We start from the raw sequence: 22,296 nt of genomic DNA on the forward strand, positions 1-22,296 counted from the left end.
GGGGACAAGGGGACAGCAGCAGTGGTGCCAGGCCCCCCCTTTGCAGGGCTGGATACAGAGGCAAGGGCTGGGGGTGTGTCCTGTAGAAAATGCCCCCACATGGGGCAATGGAGACACTTCTGAAGGGGAAAAACCTCTGAGCTAAGCTGCTCGTTCTCATCCACACTTACGAAAAACAAAATGCAATGGGGTTTAGAAGACAAGTGGAAAAATGAGCAGGAGAAGAAGGGTGATGAGTCCAGTGAGTTTTAGGAACACTTTTATTTCAGGAAACCAGTATATACACATTTCAGCCTAATCTATGCTAGTAATGCTTAGAAGACTAAGAACAAAGCAGTCCTGGAGGCAAAGCCCAAAGGTATAAGCAAAAGCCTCTAACACTCGTACATACTACACCGCAGGAGTGATGCTCCTCCCAGGCTGAAAGTGCCTCTGACCAAATGCAGAAATGGGGAGGATAACTACAGGCAAATTACAGACTTCTTGTGAAAGCCAAGGATAAATTGATTTGCTTCCCTGGGATTAGACAAGGTCAGAGCATGGGTTACAATTACCAGACCTACTTCCACTCTCCTCTGTTGCTTCCCATTAGCAAACCCTTTTTTTTTTTTTTTTTTTTTTTTTTGAGTGTCTTGTGGTTGAGGGAAAGTGGTGAAAAAAAATCTCGTGGAGCTCTTGAAACATTAGTTACCTCTACTCAAGCACAGGGCACCCAGAAACAAAATGATTCTTAGAGAGGGAGAGGGAGAGAGCAAAAGGGAGTTTTTCATCTCAGGAAATCAGTGATGTGAGTCTATAGCATCAATGTAACGAGGCTGGATAGGCTGGAGGGCAGCCTGAAGAGCACCAAGGATTTGGTCCAGTATGTGCTGGTCATACATAAAATTCACTCCAAGCAGGGGCACCTGTGGGATGTATTTGTACAGCATTGTACGAGTGGGGTACTGCTGTAGCCCACCCTGAATAAAGCATGGCTGGCTCTACAAACACTGCCATCCTTAGCCCATCTCTGTTTTCCTCCTTCTTGGACATATGAACGTAAACTGTAAATAAATTAAGCTTTGAATCTGGAATATTAATGAAGGTGAAGTCCTTCCAAACCCAGAGGATTGCATAACAAAGTGACCTTTCAAACTGATTATATAGGAAGGAGATGTTCATGATTGAGAGAGGGGAAGGGGAATAAAAACCCAAACCAAGTTTAAGAGTGTTTTTGCCTTGCTGTCATGGAAAAGGTGGTACCTTCAAAGGTTGCCCAGGCTGGCTTGTGAAGGTTTGCAGCATCCCATGAAGGCGTTGCCCCTGTTTCACACCACAACCAAACCCCCTTTGTTTAGTCCTACTTAGTGTACCGTATTTTAGCAAAACACAAACAGATGTAATCTGGATCAGTTTAGCTTCTTCCAGCACTGAGATTTGGTAGAAGACAGGTGAAAAATGCCAGGTGCTCAGGAAGACCCAGCACGAGCAGCCTGCTCTTGTCTTCCATGGAGGAATGAATCCTTCTGTCCAGGCTACACACTGCTGCAGGCTGGTGCCACTGTCACAGACTGACCTTCCCCCAGTGCTGCTTGACTGCCACCATCCCAGAGGTCCTCTACTGCCATGTCTTTGTGTCCCCTGGCCCCTTCCAGTGGTGGAGCTCATCAGTCTGGACAGTACGGCCAGCCTGTATCCATCCCTGTCCCACATCCATGGTCTTCTCCCCCAGCCACCTCAATCTCTTGGTTCACACCCCTCTTTGGGGCTCTTTCCTGGGTCACCACCTCCAAATCAGCTGTTCTAACCTGTCCCTCCCCCTCCCTGCCATGGAGCACTGCTCCTTCCCTACTCTCTCCTCCACAGGCTGAGTTCCATCTCCTTCTGGCACTGGCACTTTTTAGTCCCCACCACCAACTGCAGCCCCTGCAGATCATGGTGGCACAAAGCAATTTTCCACTGCTGCTCATCTCCTCACCTTTTACAGCCAGGTCTGCATGTGAGCTGACACTCATGGTGTGCTCTTCCCTTCGGCACTGCTGTCTTCCTCAAATGTCACCCACCCTTCAGGAAAGGCAGGGAAGAGCATCCAGAGAACTGCAAGACAGTCAGTCCCTACGATTCCTGCAGCTGAGGAGGAATGACTCCATACATCTGTACAGCCTGGGGCTGACCAGCTGCAAAAGCAGCTTGGCAGAGAAGAACCTGGGCTCCAGGAGGAAATGAAACTGATTGTGAGCCAGCAGTGTGCCATGGAAGCAGAGGCATCTGGGGCTGCTTGAGAATGAGCACCGCCAGCAGCTCAAGGGAGGTGTACTCTGCCTCTCTGCCCAGCCCTGGTGAGACTATCTCAGTCTATCACTTTCACTGGGTCCAGTGCTGGCCCCCAGTACAAGAAAGACATGGACTTATTGGAGCAGGTCTAGGGAAGAGCCACAAAGATGATTAAGGGACTGGAATATCTCCTGTATGAGGAGAAACTGAAAGAGCTGAGACTATTCAGCCTGGAGAAGAGAAGTCTCTCAAGGATCTGATCCATGTGTATAAACACCTAATGGCAGAGAGTAAACTTTTTTTTATGTTTAAACAGACTTTCCTATATTTCAGCTTGTGCCTTTTGCCTCCTGCCTTCTCCCTGACACTGCTGAGAGGGCAAGAGGCAAAAGGCACAAACTGAAATACAGGTAAGTCTGTTTAGACATAAAAAAAGTTTAGTCTCAGAATGATCAAGCACTAGAACAGGTTGCCCAGGGAATGTGTGGAGATATCCTTCAAACTATTCAAAAACAAACTGGACATGGCCTCAGACAATGGCTCTGAGCAAAGGGTTGGTGGAAACCTCAAGAGGTTCCTTCAAGCCTCAGTGATCGTGAACAAGGCCATCACCGTGGGCTCTAACTCAAAAATAACTCACAGCCTCTCTGGCAAATGCAGCTGCAGCTATCACAGGCAAACAGCTCTGACCACCTTTGCTTTGTGGCTCTCTTCACACAGGTCTTTCCTGCCCCTGAACACCTGCAGTGACTCTCCTGTCCCTCTTTGACACTGTGACCCGAAGAGCCACTGCAGCATTTCATGTCACCATGCTTCCCTGCCCTCTTCCTCCACAGCACCTTACAAATGCCAGATGCTATCTGAAGGTCTTATCAGCATGTGGTTCAGAGATATTTGACCTGGCTCCTGCCTTGCACACTGATTTTTCCTCCCGTGACAGGCACACCCAGGACTTTGGATGCCTGTTTGCCTCCTGAGGGCTGTGATCAGCACGCACATCTCTGTGGGTACAGGATGGCTGCAAGCTGCATAAGCCTTGTGGTGGAGCAGAGCGAGTGGGTCTTATCTTCAGGATCCTGTTCCTGGTCCTCTCCCCTGCACAGCCTCGTTTGACAGCTGTGCTGCAGCGCTTCCTTTGCTTGGTGCCACCTGGTGCCTCCTGAGCCAGGGACACGCGGGCCATGCTGGCATCCTGCCATCACTCACCACGCCAGTGCCTGAGAGCCTGAGCTCGAGCCAGCTTCTCTTCTCTCACAGCTCCCATAGCCAGGAGAGCACCCATTGTGCTAATTGAAGAGCAGCCAACCACCACGTGCATCACTGCAACAAAGCAGTGCAACAGCTGCCCAGGTACGGAGGCTGAGTGTGCAGCGAGGCAGTCCCCACTAGCTGTAGAGCACGCTGATTACTGACACCAATTAAACAGCCCATCACTGAGCCCTCTGGGGCTTACAGCTCTGTCTGCCCTCTCCACTGCTGCCAATGCAGACTTTAACAAGTGAAGCTCTTTGCCACCCATGTGAGATGCCAAGGCCTTGGTTTAGTTGCCAGCTGAAGCTCTCCGATGGTTTGGCTGTACCTGTGCTCAAAGAGGAGTCCAGGCCAGAGTCCTAATGCTGGCCCCAGCATGACCCTCTCCTGCTCCATCCATGCCCCAGGCACCGAAGTCAACCCAAGGGACCATTTGAGTGCAGCATTTGAGGAGGGTTTGGGGAGGCTTTCTGCAGCCTAGAGAGAGCCTACACGACTTGCCAAGCTGCTCCATGTGCCCACCTCCATGCCCAGAGCTGTGCAAGCACAACTCAGCACTCAGGAATACCTCTAGCTGCATGAGGCGATCCAGACCAGATATTGCACCTTCCTGGCTTTACTTAGCTTAGACTTCAGCACAGCATTTCAAATCCCCCGTTGCTGAACATCACAGTTAGCCGCAGAACACACCCTTTTAGAAAGCGCCAAGTGGTGAGGCGCTAGAGCTCACATAAAGTATTGCCACCATTGATTTGGCCAGGAGATTGGCATTCAAAGCCTAACTGATGTGAAATCTGCTCTTACGCAGGAGGAGGAGGTGCTATGGAAACCCTCAAGTACCAGGGAGTTGTTGGTGCCAGGCACCTGCCTTGCACAGGCAGCCTGTGCCCGTCCTCCAGCCCCACCGACTGGCCCCACTCATCTTGCACAGGCTGTGTGGCTGCACAGACCCTGCGTGCCCTGCCTTGGGTGGCACCTGCTGCTGACTTTGTCACATTAAATCTGCAGGTAAGATCACTTTGTTCCCTCCTCTCTTGCTGGCTGTGAACTGCTGATCAGGGTCCTGCTGTGCTTGGGGGGAGGCAGAGGAGGCTTTAAGCATGATTTCTGCAGGGCAGTGAGGTCCCTGCGATGCAGGAGTCCATGGGGTGGGTTGTGATCTCTGACCCTTTCAGTTTCTGTTCTTAAGCCAAGGTATTCTCTGGGTACTTTATCTGGAATATCACAACAGCTGAGAACTGGAAGTTAATTCATCCCAACATGGGAAATTAGTGATTCTAAGAGATTTTTTTTGCCTAAGAGATCCCCTTCCAGCATCTATCAAAGCAGATCATGGTTAAGGTGACCACATTAGAGTTTTCAAGCGATGCAGTGATAGATGAGCCTGAAAGAACACAAGTTTCAAAAAAGAAGAGAAAAAAGTGCTGTGCCTTAGATCCCTGCATTTGAGAGAGGTGTGAACAACAGCAGCAAAGTTGGGGCAGGCAGTTTGCAGATTTCTTTATGCTATTTGGAAACAGAGAGGAAAAGCTCCTCACTTCAGTACCATGGCAGGGCCCTCCCCTGGGTCTCCTCTGCCACGGGGGCAGTTTGCCTGCTCATTCTTTCTGGCCATGCACCTGCCCAGGGCCTGCCAGCAGTGCTGTGGGTACATTAACACGTCTGGGAAGTACTGCCCTGTCCAGGTCTATTCTCATACCTGTGCTGCATCTTCATTAAATATTTGCTGAGAGCCGCCCATTCCATTTATAGGAATGTTGGTGACAATCAGGGCTGTTGCCATGGAGGTGGCAGGTCTGAGGGCAGTTGATGCAGAAGATGTTGTGCTGTACCCAACTTCACCCCCATTTTCCTTCCCTCTGCTCGGTTCCAGGTTCCTTCCCTCGCCCACCATGGCTCCCATGCTGTCCTTAGCCATTTCACCCACCATATTCACCCTTCAGCCCTTGGTGCCTGCTCACTTTTGAGCTCCCCCCAGAAGGAAAGAAGAGGATTTTATGTGTAAGACTCTCTCTTCAGCACAGCTGCTTTCCCACTGGAAAAGCACGGGATGCAACCACTACAGTGCTGCTGCAACATCCACTGCACCTTCAGCCTCTGCCTTCCATCTCTTCCTCCAGCCTCTCTGTTTGGGGACTGGCAGAAGTCTCCTGCTTCTTGAGCTGCTGGAGGAAACCAGCCCTGGCCTTCCTCCCCACATGGTCACCAGCTTCTATGCTGGGGGACAGCTGCTGACCAGCTCTCCCCAGCCTATGGTGGGGAAAGCAGGACAGCCTGCACAGTACTGGTGACCTTGTCCGTTGAGCCCCAGCCTATTCCTGGTCTTCCAGCAGCGAGTTTCACAGCTGTCTCCATCCTTTTGTCACAACTGTAAGTTGCTGCCTAGCCCCTCTGATGCTGCAGGCATTTCATCTACCCCAATTAAGCATTTCCAGCAGCCACAGGATATGCTAGCTTGTCAAGCTGCATCTCTTTAAAGATTTTTTGTTGTTGAACATCCCCTATCAGTGCTTTTGGCCTGCTTTAAACCCTCTGCTTGTTTCCTCCATCCTTCTCCCAGCCTCTGGACTGCCTTGTGGCCTGGAGCACTTGTGAGCCCTGCTGCTGGGAACTGCATTGGGCCAGGTTGCCAGGTCTCCAGCTCCAAAGGCAGCACTGGCCAGAGCCCTCTCATGCTGCAGAGCCCAGCAGTGTGCTTTGCCTGTGTTGTTCCTCTGCAGAGGCTGCTGCTGGCATTGCAGACCAGCATTGCTGCTGGCATTGCATCCCAGAGCAGCGGAAAGAAACCTGGGCACCAGTGCAGCTGTCAGACTTCTGCCTCGTGCAGTTCGTGACCATAACCAGTGGCAGTTCCCTGCTGCTACTTACCATAGTTCAGAGAGGTTTTCCACAGGGGAAGAGTGTCCCCTTCCTCCCAGGGTACAGGCAGTGAGCAGCAAGCCTCTGCTGGGAAACCCAGACCTCAGCATATAGAACTGGGAGAGAGATCTGTGCAGCAGTCACCTTAGTGTTTGCTATTGCCCAAGACACTTACATATCCCCGCACCAAGTGAGTTATTTGTGTATTTTTCAGTCACTTCAGAACTGAATTCTGATTTGCAGGCAGTGCCCTCACCAACTGGCCACAAGGTCTGCATTGCTGGTGGAGGCAAGTAACTGCTTAACCAGGCAGACATTGTGTCCCTTCCCACTTCACTCTCCTGTTAGAGTGGTAAAAAACTTATTTTACATTGAAAGGTTTGGTTTTTTTTTTCCGAAGTGTGTCTGGATGCAAGCAGAAATCCAGTGACAGGTACTCAGAATCACCAGTTCGGAGAATTGTTCCATGGGCACGTCACATGAAGCCACTTTGCACAGGATGGGGTCTGACAAAAGATGATTTTTATCAGCCCATGAGCTCACACTCTTCACACAACTAATACTCTTGCAAAACATCTTGCAGCCAGTGTGACAGAGGCTCAATAGCTACTACCTATACCATGGATTTCTGAGGGTGGCTGGATGCCTGCCTGAAGCAGGAGCCATCCAACACAGCCCTTAACAGCGAGCTCCTTGTTCTGCAGTGGTGTTCCCTCTTTCACATGTGTCTTTCTGCTTTGCATCTGCAGACTCATACTCTCTCCTGGAACAAATGGGCTTAAAATCAGGGTAATCCTTCCATCTCCCATTCCCCTCCTGGTGAGGTGGAGAGCAGCATACCTCACTCACCCTCACGATTCCTAGCATGCTTTTGGGAAAGCAGGAACACAGATTCAGCTGTTTTCCTCAGCTTGGAGAAGGAGCTCCAGGTTCACAAGGTGGTCCAAAGGCTCAGAAACCTTCCCAGTTAGAGCCAGAGCATGAGGATGCCTATCAATTGACATCTGCTGTGCACTCCCAGCCCTTCATCCCCAATCTGAATCCAAAGCCCGCAGAACTGACAGAAGAGCTTTTGCTCATAGGTTGTGCTGGGCTTTAGTTTTGGTTGGTGCAATCCCTGCCTAGCTTAACACCAAGCTAAGGGTAATTTTACTTCATCTGCACAGCCTGGCTTAAGGAATTAGTGTTCCCATTGTCACAGGATGTGCACACTGCCGACGGGGGCTCTTCTAAGTGCCATGTTGCCTCCTGCCCTCACACACTTCAAGATTTCCCTGTTTAATAAAGGCTGTCTGCCATGTCCTATTGGAAGTGTACCCTGAGATACTCATAAACAGAGTGAACATGAACAGAGCTTGACAAAGGATGCCAAAGGATGGCACAGGCTGACTGAGAAAGACAGCTCTGTAAAGCTCAAATTCACATTTTTAACAAAGGACATATGTACTTATATGTGCTTTTCTTACAGCTACTAAGAGGTCTTACCATGTCTTTTCCCATTTCAGGTCTCAGAACATCTTACAACATCTGTAACTCAGGACAATGAATGTGTCCAACAACTGCAGCACCACAAATCTAGAACTGCATCACCATGTTCACCTCACTGAATTTGTCCTTTATAGCCTCATTTTCTTTTTTGGAGCACTATTTAATATTCTTGCCTTCTGGGTGTTTTTCTGCAAGATGAAGAAGTGGACAGAAACCAGAGTGTATGTAATCAATTTAGTCATTGCAGATTTCTCTGTCATCTGCACCTTGCCTTCCATGATTTATCTGCTCTGGAGTAAGTCAGCCCGAGGGGAGCTCTGCCGGTTTATAGAGACGATGTATTTTATCAACATGTTAGTGAGCATCTACATCATTTCATTTATCTCCATTGATCGATACATTGCCATAAAGCACCCCTTGAAAGCCAGGACCTTCAGGTCCCCATCAAAGGCTGCCCTCCTCTGTGGGCTTCTGTGGGTCTTGGTGATAATCAGTGCCACCGTCCAGCTCTGGCAGAGACACGCAGCTCTCTGCTTCCAGACCTACACCCCCATGCCTGCTGCTCTCGGCCTCCTGGCCATTTTCTTCGTTTTCACTCTCCCATTAGCAATCTTGACCTTTTGCTCCACAGAAGTCATCAGGAACCTCAAGAAACATCTGAATAAGAATTCACCGGAGGAGAAATCAATCCAGAAAGCCGTACACATTATTTATGCAAATCTGATTGTATTTCTAATATGTTTCCTGCCAGCCTACCTTGGGGTACTTGCCAGGTTCATCATGGAGAGCGTTGGAGCTACCTGTTTCCTGCTCCGTGTCGTGAAGAACTTCTCCTCCGTGATGAGGTGCGTTGCCACGTCCAACTGCTGCCTCGATAGTGTCTGCTACTACTTTGTCACCAGGGAGTTCCATGAAGCCTTTCTACTGCCCAAACCCAGCACTCAAAAAACAGATGCAACCCACGCCTTGCAGATACAGACTTGCTAAAGGAAAAAGGGGAACAAAATCCCCCTAACCCACACCTCCCCACATCTGCAACATGAAGAGGAAATACTTCAGCTTCAGGGCTGCTGGGATAACTATTGCTCTTTCTCTAGCAAGCTCTTTGTTAGGTTTAGCATTACTAACTACAATTTCTACTCTATGTTTCTGTTAAACAAATAGGTCACAGAGATGTGTAAAAGTGATCATTAGCTGTTAACATGCCTCCATTCAACCCTCCAGCACCTACTTGTTACTCTTACAGGAAGACTGGTGAGCCTCTTGTTTTAGTTCATACTGCAGCTAAAATCTATTGATCCTTCTCGCCAACATGTAAAAATGCATATACCATATTTTACCTCATTAAGTATTTCAGGCTGTTTGCATTATTAAAATACTTTGGTTTATATTTATCCTATTCCTTTGGCAGGGTGGGTTGGGTGGGTGTTCAGGTGGTTCTGGCATAGTACTAAGTACACGTCCCTACAAAACAGCCTATGCTGTCCTGACCTCCTTGCCCTTCAACTCAACAGGTCAGATAGGTGTGAAGGAACACTTTTGGGATGAAAGCAACACTTGTCCAATGCCATAAAGGCACAAAGTCCAGATTTCAGAGCTGGGTCCTCCTGCCAGCTCCCCTCCAGCTGCACTGCTGAGCCCTGGCACAGAGACACCTCCTCAGGGCAGCCGTCCCTGTCCCTCCCACCCACAGGAAGGCTCTTTTACTGCTGCCTCGGCATTTGCCACCCTTGCACTGCTCTTCCCTGGTTTTGTGTTGTGGCATCAGGCCAGCCCCCAGGTTCGCCACAGCCCAGGCTCAGAATATCATCCCCCAGCTGAACCCAGCTGGGGCTGGGTTTCCAAAGCCTGCCCATACTGACACCCCTATCATTTCCTTTAGGGAAGTGTATTTTCCCATGAGCCAGCAACCTAAAAAAGTCAGAGGAGAGCGGAAGTGGATAAATACTCCCTAGAACTGGGCTTTTTTTCTTTCTGAATACTGAAAAATCTCAAAAATGGCACTGAGCTCTGCCCCAGCAATTCTGAGAGCATGGCACCAGACAGTGTGGGAGAGTCCTTCCTGCCCACAAACACATTTTCCCCTGTGACCTACCTCTGCCCTCAGCTAGTACTCTGTGAGCCCACAGCTAGTACTTAATCTGCTGTTGTCATCTCTGAGACCATGAGCTCCTGTGTTGGTTTTGCAGGGCCTGGTTTTTGGTAGCGGGGGGGCCACAGAGGTGGCTTCTGTGAGAGGCTGCTAGAAGCTTCCACCATGTCCGGCAGAGCCAATTCCTGATGGCTCTGAAGATGGACATGCTGCTGGCCAAGGCTGGGCAAATGAGAGGTGATGGTAGCACCTCTGTGATAGCATATCTAAGAGAAAAATCAAAGCAAAGTGGGACACAGTGTTTTTCTAGTCAGAGAAGAGAGGAGGTGAGAGCATGTGAGGGAAACAACAGGGAGACACCAAGGTCAGTGGGGAAGGAGGGGGAGAAGGTGCTCCAGGTGCCAGAGCTGAGATTCCTCTGCAGGCTCTGGTGAGACCGTGGTGGAGCAGCTGTGCCCCTGCAGCCCATGGAGATCCTCAGGGAGGCAGAGATCCACGAGGGAGGCAGAGATCCACGGGGGATGCAGAGATCCACCCGCAGCCCATGGGGATCCAGGGGGGATACAGAGATCCACCTGCAGCACATGGAGATCGTCAGGGATGCAGAGATCCACCTGCAGCCCGTGGGGGAGGTGCCCGTGCTGGAGGGGGTGGATGCCTGGAGGAGGCTGTGATCCAGTAGGAGACCCGGTGGAGAGAGGGGAACCTGCTCCCAGGCTGGAGCAGCCTGTCCTTGGAGCACTGCACCCCGTGGAAGAGTGACCCACACCACAGCAGTTTTGGGAGGTCTGTTGCCCATAGGAGGGACTCACCTTGCAGCAGTTTTGGGAGGACTGCTGCTCCTGAGATTGGAGCCGCGCTGGAGAAGTTCAGGGAGAACTGTCTGCCATGGGAGGGACCCCACGGGCTCACAGGGAAGGACTCCTCTCCCTGAGCACTGGAAGAAAACCTCGGGTGACAAACTGACCAAAACACCCATGCCCTCTCCCCTGCACTGTTGGTGGGAAGAAGGGAGGTGCTGGGGGAAGAAAAGGTGTTTTTAAAGGCTTATTTTACTTCTTATTATCCTCCTCTGATTTTGTTAGTAATAAACTCACTTTGTATCTGTAAGATGAGCCTTTTTTCCCTTGGAGTGTTTTCTCCTGGTCCTTATCTCAAGCTCAGGAACCTTTCGTTAAATTTTCCTCTCCTCTGCCCAGCTGTGGCAGGGGAGGGCGAGTGAGCAGCTGTCGTGGGTGCCTGGCATTTGGCCAGTGTCAAACCACAACAGCTCCAAAGACAAGAACTAATGGGACAAATCCTGAGGGAGTCAGCTTGGCTCCTGTCAGCTGGCTCACAGAGATGGGACTGCAACTGCTGTAGCCAGTGGACAGCAAAAAAAACCATCAAAATGTCTGTGAAATACCACTGGGGCATGCTCCTAACCATGTTCCTAAAGGTCCCAGCACCTCACTGCCACACTAGTGTGTCTTGCCCATGCCTGGTGGGCAGTGGCGGTCATTACCAGCCCTGGCTTCCCAGCGATGCTGATGAGCAGTGTTACGCTCCTGGCTGCTGTGCAGAGGGGGAGCCAGCCCAAAATATCTGTCACCTTGCTTGTAAAGACACCGAAGAGCAGCAAGCTGGGTCTCTGGGCTCACTGTCACGGGGTGCACAAGCACCGATTGCCCCCTCGGAAAGGTCACTGTCCCCGCCCGGGGCACCCTCTGCAACCGCACCAGAGGCTGCACAGCCTGCCGGGCTCCCTGGGGAACCTTCTGCCGCCAGAAGGGCAATTTGCAACCATTATGGGTTTTATTTCAGAAATTGTTTTCCCACGACTGAAAATATTAAATTTTAATTGCCGGTTTGTGTGAGGCGAGGAGGAGGAGTGCACTCTGGGTGGAAAAACTGGCGGTGAAGCATTGAGCTGCTGGAAGCGGGACAACAGAGGGCACCAGAGACTCTGAATCTGCCAGGAGAGCAGATGATAAATGAAGCGCTTGTGGAGTGCACGAGTTCATTGCTGGGTTTCAGCGCTGCCGGGCTGTGGCAGCCGGCCCCGGGACAGCTGTGCCCCGCACCGACACCTGTGGCCGCCTCGGATCTCCTTCCCTGCCGAGACACTGCGTGTACCCTGCAGCCTTTCTGAGGACTCAACCCACCTGTCGGCCTCACAGGGAGCAGGTAAAGGCTTTTAATTGCCCCACACCGGTACGTGGCAGTGTGCTCAGCTCGGCCCTTCAGGGTGTGCTTTCTCACCTCCTGCCAAGGCTCCTGCTAGCCAACATAAGGGTGGGTCCGTCAGCAGCGGGTGCCTTGGTTTCCTCCTGCTTTCACAGCTGTTCTGCCTCACTGTTCTGCAGCTACATTCCATTCAGGGGGGTCCTTGCCCCTTGCTGAGGTTTCCCATTAGTGCTTCTTACCATGCTGTCTCCTCAAGTGTGGGGACACCTGGCCCCAAGCACGCAGCCTTGGGAGGTGCCAGCAGCTCTGTCCTTAAATGGGGGACTCAGTGGGGTTGGGACGTCCAGCCCAGTGGGCTTAGCTGTTCCTCAGGCCAGGGGTATGCAGGCAGAGTGGCTTTTTCACTGCAAGGTGACCACAGCAGGCTGCTGGGGAACAGCTGCAGGGTAGGCTGAAACCACAGAGTGGCCAAAACCTATGAGGCTGAAAGCCCAAGAGCACTAGGGCACCAGCTGTATGTTAGTTTCTCCATAAATTCCATCCTAAAAATGACTGTACACCTGTGGTTCAGTATTCCTGTACCAGTTCTGGTGTTAGGGCAGGTGGTGTGCTTCCCTCTGGGATTGTCAGATCTGCCTCCCAATCTTGGACACTAAGAACATTTCACTTACTTCATGCAATCATGTATTTTCTCTACAAATTACATATACATGTTTAGATGCTGCTGACTTATAAGGCAATGCATTTGTGAGAGATTGTAGGAATCTGGGCATTTTCCATGCCTGGCTCATTGTAAACACTTCCTTTTTGAGCTGCAGAGACAGTCTGATTCATTCTCCTTGCTGGTGGCGAATGCCCTGAAATATTTAACGGAAGAGCAGGAGATAGTCTAAGTTCTCAGATTCATGTTTCCTGACATAGCAAAATTTTGTCTTCCTACCTTTGAAGGCTGAGATCAGACACATGTGCTCACTTTCCCTTCTTTCACTGCTAGGGCCAGTGGTACACCTGCTGAGCTGTTCCTCCCCAGCAGAGGAGTGGATTTGTGCTCGGGGGCAGCCTGCAGTAGCATTCCCACTGCCCTTGGGAGCAAAGCCACCTGAGCTACCCCACAGGTGGAAGGGCTCAAGCCCTGAGGATGTTCTCAGGCCTGGCAAGACCCAGAGCAAACCCATGGGGTGGCTTCAGCAGCAAAGCAAGGGCTGTAGAGGGCAAATGGGGAACACTGCCCAGCTCTGGTGTGGGCTGCCCTAAAGCCAGTGGCTCTGACAACCACAGTGGAGGCGAAGGTAAGGGACCACAAAAATTACCATTCTGCCTTGCTGTGACCCAAACTGTTCATGCCAGGACTGGAGGGAGGGTGAGGCAGGCTTAACCCTACAACAGCTACAAGAGAGGGCTGTCTCTGTGTTTTTGTCTTAGCTGGCAGTGAGTTACAGTGTAACTTGGATGGCTGAGGGACTGATGGCGCTGATGAGCCACTGAATCCCTCCAGAGGCTGCCTACATAAGCAATGCAGGGACATAAGGAGCTGCAGGGCCATGAGAGGGGGGCCCTGCCTCAGGACCCAGCCCAGTCGCCGAGCTCAGTCTCATGCCTGCACTCTCTCCTTGCAGAGACGGCCCACCATGAGCAACTGCACTGAAGTGGAGCGTGGCATTGTGCTATTTCAGTTGGTTGTCTACATCCCAGTGCTCACTTTGGGGATCCCACTGAACACAATTGCCTTCTGGGTCTTCTGCTGCAAACTCAAGAGGTGGAGCGAGACCAAGGTGTACATGATCAACCTCATCATCGCAGACAGTTTCCTGCTCTTCACCCTGCCTTTCCTGCTGTATTTTACCAAGTACAAACATCCCATAGACCGGCTGTGTTTTGCCATACAAAACATCTATTTTACAAACATGCCTATGAGCATCCTTATCATCACCCTGATTGCGATTGATCGATACATTGCAATCAAGTTCCCTCTAAAAGCAAAAGTTCTTCGATCCCCACTGAAATCAGCTTCTATCTGTGGCTTTCTTTGGATAACACTGATAATTGTTTCCAATTTGTATCCACAACTTCACAGTGACCGGGAAGGTTGCTGCTTTCGTAGAAAATCTAGTCAACCTATGTATTTCTCATTATTCTCCAGTATCTGTGGGTATTTTATTCCTTTAGGGATTGTGATTTTTTGCTCCGTACAAGTCATCAGATGTCTAAAAAAGAAGATGGCCACGAACCCTTATGAAACAAAATTACTCCAGAAGGCTGTGCACATTGTTTCTGTGAATCTGTGTGTGTTCACTGCCTGTTTCTCACCTCTCTACATCACACTGCTCTTGAGGTTTGCAATGCAAGTTGCTGGAGCTTCTTCTCTGCTCTCGGGAGTTACAACCTGTATTAAGATCTCTGCATGCTTAGCAAATTGTAACTGCTGTTTGGATGCATTTTGCTATTATTTTGCAGCCAAGGAATTTCCAGAGTTTTCTTCTATGCTCCCCAAGTGTATATTTATGAGGTCCAAGATGAACCAAAGTGAAGAGTCACAGCCACCCACGGATCAAGTGATGGCATAAACAAGGTGTAGTGCACGGCAGGTGTTAAGTGCCATGAAGTTTTCAGGCACAGGGAATAGGAACCACCTACAGTATTTGCAGTCATTGTAGGAATAGGCATATGTGCAGACCCTCCAAAGGGTCTGATGTTAACTTGAATTTTGTCCTGCTGTCCTCAGTGACTTGACTCCAGCTCTGACTACTGTCTTGTATCGTTGCATCACAGCTCCAGGCGCCTCCTGGTGACAGCTTGTCTTGGTTGGCTTCATGGTCCTTCAATTTCAGTGTCTTCTGACTTTCAAACCTCTAAAAAATTTCTTCCTGGGACTGCAAGCTCATATTCTGCTCATTTAAACTTAGAGGCAATTAACTTCCTTAGTGACAACTGACATACAGTTCCCCTACAAGTCTGTCACCATGTAGTGACACTTGTTCAGATCACAGTCTGAAACCACTGACTAGACTTTGGTCAAATAAACACACAAAGGACTATTCCCAGCACAGAAAGTATCCCATATCCAAGCATTAGATCCACCTGCTTTGTGTCAATTCTTTGGCAGACAACGCGGTGGAAGCTGCAGTGAGCCACTGTGCCGTAAAACCAGATGAAACTACTCAGGTCATTCAGCTGATAATTTATGTCCCAATTTTCTTTACTGCTGTATTTTTTAATGCTCTGGCATTACTGGTATTTCACTGCAAACAGAGCAAGTGGCCTGTGTGTGTATGTGACCAATTTAATCATTGCACACTGTTTAGCCCTTGTTCTGCCTTCTAAATTCTCTTTTCAAAGACAGGAAAAGATATGGGAGACAAATAGTGCCTGATCTTAACAACCATCTATTCCTTAAGGAGATGTGTGAGTCTTGTCACCCTCGTAGCCATCAACAAATGTGTTGCAATTAACTACCCTCAGAGAGCAAGAGGCTTCTTGACAGACACCACTTACTATCCAGGCAAGTGGTGTTCAGCAAGAAAAAGGACTTCCACTTCAGAAACAGCACAGAGGGCCTTCAAAAACATTTTTGGATCTGGGATTCCCTTCTGGGACCTTGCTTATAATGAATGCGTGTTCCAAAAAGATTACTATGAAATTTTTTATTATTTTGAAAAAAGAGATGAAGATTCATATCAAGCTGTTAACCTACTGTTAATCTAGAAAGCAAGCAATGTGCTTTTTTTTGCAGATCCAGTAATGCTCATGTTTTCTCCCAGTTGACAAGGAGAACTTGTTCAGTTTCCAAGGGGCTCCAAATAGGTCATCCACTCTGAAATACAGAACAGCAATGCTTTTATACATGTGGCCTCACATAAAGGTCTCATGGTTTAGTGTAAGTGTTCCTTTTTCTCATTGTAAAGGGGAAATTAGTTGACTTCTCAATCCCTGTCATCGTTACATAATATTTTCTGCTGTTTTCACTGAATGTATGAAAACAAAAAAATCCATACATTTGCAAGTGAAAATAAAGGTGTGTCACAGTAATATATCTATAAATAAATATTCATTTATTACTGTTATACATCAAAGTCCTCTACTAATGCTAAACTTATATTAGAGATTGGGAAAAAAGACTTTTTTCCAAGATATAAGATCTGCCTTACAGCAGGGTACTTAACAGTGAAACCCAAAGATGGGCAAGGAACTTTCTGATTATCTGAAGATGTATGTTCTACCTTGAACAAAAATTATTATCTGGTTTATATGTCAAGTTTAGGATGGGTTTCTGGCATCCTTCTTCAGTCTGAACAAAGCCTCAGCTCCCTGAGAGCTCCCAGTAAATGGAACAGATGAGTTATCAGATGCTGGGCCACAACAAACTAATGGCCACCATCCAATAGCAGTCCAGGAGGATGGCGACATGCTTATCCCCAAATCTTCTCCATTTCCTAGCACAAGAGTCTGGGAAATGATAGTGGGGACCAGCCACAGCTGCCAAAGTCCATCAGCTGCCCCAAGCAGCAAGGCTGAATCACTGCATTTTACCAACATTTCTGCAAAATATAACTTTCCTGTCCCTTAAAAGAAAAAAATGCTAATAATGGTTTCCACTTCAGGCTTGAGAGAAAAAAAAAAGAACAAAAACACAAGGAAAAGGCTACAAAGTAATTCAGAATCTTGCTTTTGAGTGAGTAGCCATCGGATATAGCATTTTTGGCCCTCCTATGCATGGAAGGCAGGGGCTGGCATAAGACAGTATTTTGCTCTTTGGTGGCATTTGGGCAGGCCTGAAACCTGAGGTCTTACCAGAGGTTTGAGCTCCAGGGGACTGAAGGACACATACTGGGGAGCTGTGGGCTGGGTGCTGCTTTCAGGTGTTGGAGGTATCTCTGGCTTTGTTTCCTTGGCTCAGCACAGCTATTCCAGTGGTGAGCACTGCCCGGCAGCCTCCAGGGAATGCCACAAGCACTGAAGCAGCGTCAGGCAGCTGGGAAGCACGGGCTTTTCCATGCCCTGCCCAGTGTGTGGGCAGCTGGTCCCTGCTGCTGCAGGAGTGTGGGGAGGGCTGCAGCACAGAGAGCCCTGACAGCGTTTTCTGCCACAGACAGTTCCGTGCAGTGCTGAGGAAGGGGAAAGGGGAAACGGCCCCAACAGCCAGGGCTGGGCACTGTGTGGGATTGGTGTGCTTAGCCTCACACTGCCATTTCACAGGCTGTCCATGCTAAAAATAACACTGATACGTTTTGCTCTGAGCCCCGCAGTTCTCTTTTGGTCAAGATGTTGCGCCATCCCATCTTGCCGTGAGAAAACCAGGAAACAAACCACACACGGGGCAGAGGCACTGCAGAGCCCAAGTGCTGCAGGGTGGCCCAGAGTCCTGTGTCCCTCTCCCATGTGTGGAGGTGGTCCCGGTACCCCTCCCATCTTGCCAGAGGCTCTGCCCCACTGTGATATACCAGCAGCTGCAGCCAGCAGGACACAGTCTCTGGGATGCAGGGAGCATGGAGATTTTCCCTGGCAGGGAAAGGAGGCAGGAGCCCATCAATCTGTCTGTCAGCAGGCTGTACCAGTGGTTCTTTACCTTACAGAAATATTTCACCCCACTGACTACTTTCATTAAGAAAAGCACTTTTCCAGGCACAATGTGGTGGATTCTGGTGTCAGTGCAAAGTCCTTTGGAGCTTGTTGCAGGCAGCACTGCAGCCTGTACAGGCACCAGTGCTCTGCAGTGCTGTTGGGCCCCGGAATACTCTGCCCAAGAGCTGCCAGCAGGGAAGTGAGAACACAGCACAAGTGTCACCTCCACTGCGCCACACGGTGACAGCACTCACAGGCATTGAGACAGGCTGAGAACTGCAGAGACAGGGGAAATACCAAGTGAGCATCATTGGTCCATGGCAGGGGTGATGAAACCTGTGACTGCATGGAAGGAGGGGACCGTGAGCAGCTGCAGACGAGGGTGGCTGATGGGAAGACGAGGTGGAGAGAATGATGGGAACCGTGATTCAGCGGTGGCCAGGAATCAGGCAAAGACCCAAAAGCCTCAGCAGGAGACATGTAAGTTCTCCACGGACAGCACTTCATCCTAGCTTTGCCTACTGGTAGCTGATGTTGAGTTTGCTTTGACACATCCTGATGAACCTGCTGCTCACAGCCAGCTGCTTTGTGCCTGGTGACATGGCTTGTCCCTCTCTTGAGACCTCACTGGGCTGATGAGACCCTCATCTGGCAACCACAGCACCAAGCTCTGGATGGGAACCATCACACTGGAGACGTGTTATGAGCTGAGCCCCTCCAAGCTTGATTTTGACTGCTCGTGGTTTATACCACTAGTGATTGCCGGGGCATAGACAAGAGGAGTGTGTGAACAACACTTGAGGATGATGCAAAGTTTTCTGTACAGTGATGAAGCTATCACAACCCAGAAGCTGGATGACTTTGAAAACTAAAGTACCAACAAGGACCATGACATAAGAATGTTGTTGGTTGGGGATCAATGAGCTGGGCACATTAATATGTCAGTAACTACTTGTAAGCATTCACCAAGAAGCCGCCCCAAAGAAAGGGGGTTTATAAGGTAAGCTCTACACTGGCTATACACTGGCACGGAATTATTCTCAAGGGCTGGCTTGTGATGTGCAGACAGACAATGCAGAAAAACTCTGGAAGCTTGTCTAAGATGATGCGAAAAGTGGAAAGGGGAAATACATTTGCCTAAGACAGCAATTCAAGGCACTAATATCAGGACCTTTAAGCTCACTGATCAACTTGTCTGAGCTTTTCTGGTAAATATGCTGCCATGGGGAGCCCAAGAGCAGCCCCTGGGCAGCAGGTGCCTGCAGTCACAGAACAGTCACAAAGCCAGCAGGTCACAGGGTCATGGTGCCACGTTTTCTCAGAATTGCTGGCTGAGAAGAACTATGGAAGACAAGAGAACTACTGTGATTCAGAGTGAAACACTTCTTAACAATCACAAAACTGCCTGCAAACCACTGCCCTCACCTCTCCAACAGCTGCAGGACTGGGGGCCTGTTAGGGCTGTTCTGTCCCAGGGCTCAGCCAGTGTGGCAACAGAAGCCACTCCTGTTCCAATCCAAGCAGGGCTGGCACTCTGGAAGGCAGAGAGAAGACCTCAGGACCTTCCAGGGTGATGGGTCCCCTCCAAGCACAGTCTGTTGGGCAAGGAGTGTCAACAGGCATTGCCCACTGAGACATCAGGCAATGGAAAGTAAAGCAAAGGAAAAACCTGAAGCCATTCCATCACCAGAGGAACTGCTGCAGGGATGCACAGCAGACAAGCCTTTCACCTCACTGCAGGACTTTCGCAGGCTCCTCAGTCAACAGGAGGTGGTACAAGCCACACCAGTGCTGACAGAGGAAGCTCTACCCTGGGGAAATGTTCAGGAGGGGTACGGGTGCTTCCTCAGGCACCGTTGCTGCTCTCACAGCCACCAGAAATTGGTTATCACAGGACACCTTCCTGGTCATGTGCAAGGAGCACTGCTCATCGTGCCTGCACAGCGCTCCACGCCTGGGCTGGAGGAACTCGCTCTCTCCAAGGACAGCAAGAGAACAGGTAATTCTCCTGGCTATTTACTGACAAGGTTATTTGAATTCTGCAAGGCATCACCTTTCCCCAGCCATGGTGGGACACCAGAATAGTGATGGAGAAAGAGAGGGCTGGAGCCGATGTATTTTCAAAATATCATTTTGATACTGGCCACATCTGACATGTTTTTGGATGCTTAAGGGCTGTCTCAGCCTTTGCTAGGTCTCCCTGTTATGATCTTCCCTTATATCTTATGGGCTTGTAACGCATTTCTCATGTCCAGAGGACAGAGCTTCTGCAGGTATCTGCTGTACCACATTCCCTCACCTCTTCAGAGGTCTCCTGGCATGATTCTTCTGCTGCATGATTTTCAAGGCTAACCACGAGCCACAGATGCACATAAATGCTGCAGCACTGCCTTTAATGGTTTGCTCGCTGGGGATGCTTTTGAGACCCAGGAACCTTCACCCATGGAGGTACACTTCCCTTGCAGGGGAAACCCAAAGACATGTCATCCTGGGTCTTTTCTGTCCATGAACTGTTGCACCTGGGAAGTGCTTCTGCACTAACTCCTCCAAAGCTGGAGGGCAAACAGCAATATTGCCCTTAGATCCAAGGTGAGGAAACCACCCACTAGACCAAACACAGCTTATTTCTTTCACATGGCTGCTGATCACATTCCTGCCATGGCATCAGTGAGTTTCTTTTGTCTTGGAATTGTGGCAGTTTGCTGTAATACTTCTGGGATAAAGACCAGCTTTGACAATCCTTGAAAGGCAGTGAAGGTTCTCCAATTCTCACTGCAGACCTCTGAGTACAGGATTCGATGGCAGATGAAATTAGTGAGAGATATACTAATAAGAGGTATACAAATAATTGCTTGTATCACTAATGAGAGGTGATGCAGAGACATCTCAGGACTGAAGGAGAGGACAGCTGTCCTTCTGCTACACATGTCCTGGAACATTTTAAGCTGTGAGGACTCTGGCTGGCTTGCACTGAGCCCTGCTATAAGGGAGGGGATGAGAGCTGGGTTTAGGCATCCCCTTTCCATTATTAAATGTTTGCAATGGCTCACATAACTCCTTGCTGCAGGATATCTGCTGCTGCCTGATCCAATTCTGAGCCAAAATAGGGGCCCAAGCTCTTTTCCCTGCCATCCTCCAGGAGCAGTCTTCCCCGCATGGGACCCAGGGAGAGTCTACGTTTTTCTCTCCTTCACAACTGATCAGGCTTGTGTCCCTGTCCCTCTTCTTCCCACCAGGTACCCTACAACCAGCCATGCACAGCCATCTCAGTTGTCAGGTTTTCATGGCTGGTAAAGCCCTGAACTCTCTCAATTAGTATTGATCACTGATTCAGTCCAGAACCTCCCTTGAAAAAGGCTTTATTTGCTTTTGCAGGAACTGTACCTTTTGATACCCCCAAAATGAACCACAGCAGCTGCAATATCACAGCCTACGAAGTATTTTCGCTTGTCCAGCTGTGTGTTTACATCCCAGTTTTGGTTTTGGGCATTGTGCTGAATGTGTTGGCACTGTGGGTGTTCTGTTGCAAACTTGGCAAATGGACAGAAACCAGAGTATACATGGTCAACTTGGCTGTGGCTGACTGCTTGCTGCTCTTCACTTTGCCATTTAAAACTTTGTCCCAGTTCCAGCACCTGAAGGTAGATGCATGGTGCCTGGTTCTGGAAGGTGGCTATTTCATGAACCGCTTTATGAGCATCGGTATCATCACCTTCATAGCTGCTGATAGGTATCTTGCAATCAAGTATCCTTTGAGATCCAAGGCACTGAGGTCACCGCTGAAGGCAGCTTTTGCCTCTGGATTTCTTTGGATAGTCATCATCTGTGAGATTTCCCTCATTAAAAGCTTAGAGGACCGAAGCCAAGATGACTTTTGCTTTGAGAAATCTTCTGTGACGCCCTCGGTGATCACACTGTGTACCATTATTACGGGGTTTTTCATACCGCTGGTCATCTTAAGTTACTGCTCCATACGAACCATTGCAGAACTCATGAGAAAGAGGAATGGAAACTGTCACAATGAAAAGCTAACCAGGAAGGCTGTCTACATCATATCTGCAAACATGGCTGTGTTCATTGTATGCTTTTTGCCTCTTTACCTCGGGCATCTCCTCCGCTTCATAATGGACTCCATCAGCTCCGACTGCTCGGCAATACAGAGCATTAACAACTTTGTCCACTTTGCCTCCATCCTCGCAAACACCAACTGCTGCCTGGATGCCATTTGTTACTACTTTGTCAACAAGGAATTTAAGGAAGCATCTTCCAAGCTAGCAAAGTCCGAATCTGAATCCAGTGAAGAAGCTGAAATTCAGCTCCCACATGTAACACATTAATGCAAAACACATACAGCACACAATTTATATTTGCTGTGTTCAACTGGGACTCACTAGCAGGGTTTCACACTTGCTTTTTATTAGAGTGGGTTGAAGGGACATACTACTAATGGGAAACATTCAGATGCATGATTCAGCTCTGATTCAGACAACCACAGCGTTCCAGATCCTAATCTAATGATCGAGATTGCTGCTGACAATTCTCTGCCTTATGCAAATTTGTGTAAAATGTTAGATTTCCCCTGCCAAAAATTCACTGTCTCATTTTCTCAGGAAACCCAAAAGAAGCAC

At 49.3% G+C, this 22,296-nt stretch overlaps 3 protein-coding genes across 3 annotated transcripts; all 3 read left to right on the forward strand.

Annotated features, from left to right (window-relative positions):
• Positions 1-7,905: 7,905 nt before the first annotated feature.
• Positions 7,906-8,838, forward strand: LOC309576828 (G-protein coupled receptor 35-like; the record flags this gene model as incomplete). The annotated part of the gene is made up of 1 exon (XM_082288376.1): positions 7,906-8,838. One exon carries the CDS (start codon positions 7,906-7,908, stop codon positions 8,836-8,838), a length of 933 nt encoding a protein of 310 aa, XP_082144502.1.
• Positions 8,839-13,737: 4,899 nt separating this feature from the next.
• On the forward strand, positions 13,738-14,763 carry LOC309576604 (G-protein coupled receptor 35-like; the record flags this gene model as incomplete). The annotated part of the gene is given in 2 exon segments (XM_082288013.1): positions 13,738-14,670; positions 14,674-14,763. Coding segments are annotated over 2 exon segments (1,023 nt in total).
• A 4,611-nt stretch (positions 14,764-19,374) lies between these two features.
• Positions 19,375-22,005, forward strand: LOC309576421 (G-protein coupled receptor 35-like; the record flags this gene model as incomplete). Its single annotated transcript, XM_082287704.1, is given in 3 exon segments — positions 19,375-19,551; positions 19,553-19,667; positions 21,044-22,005. Coding segments are annotated over 3 exon segments (1,254 nt in total).
• Between the last annotated feature and the right edge of the window lie 291 nt (positions 22,006-22,296).

The sequence above is a fragment of the Coloeus monedula genome (genome assembly GCF_965178545.1).
Source record: "Coloeus monedula genome assembly, chromosome: 10".
In the NCBI taxonomy this organism is placed as follows: Eukaryota; Metazoa; Chordata; class Aves; order Passeriformes; family Corvidae; genus Coloeus; species Coloeus monedula.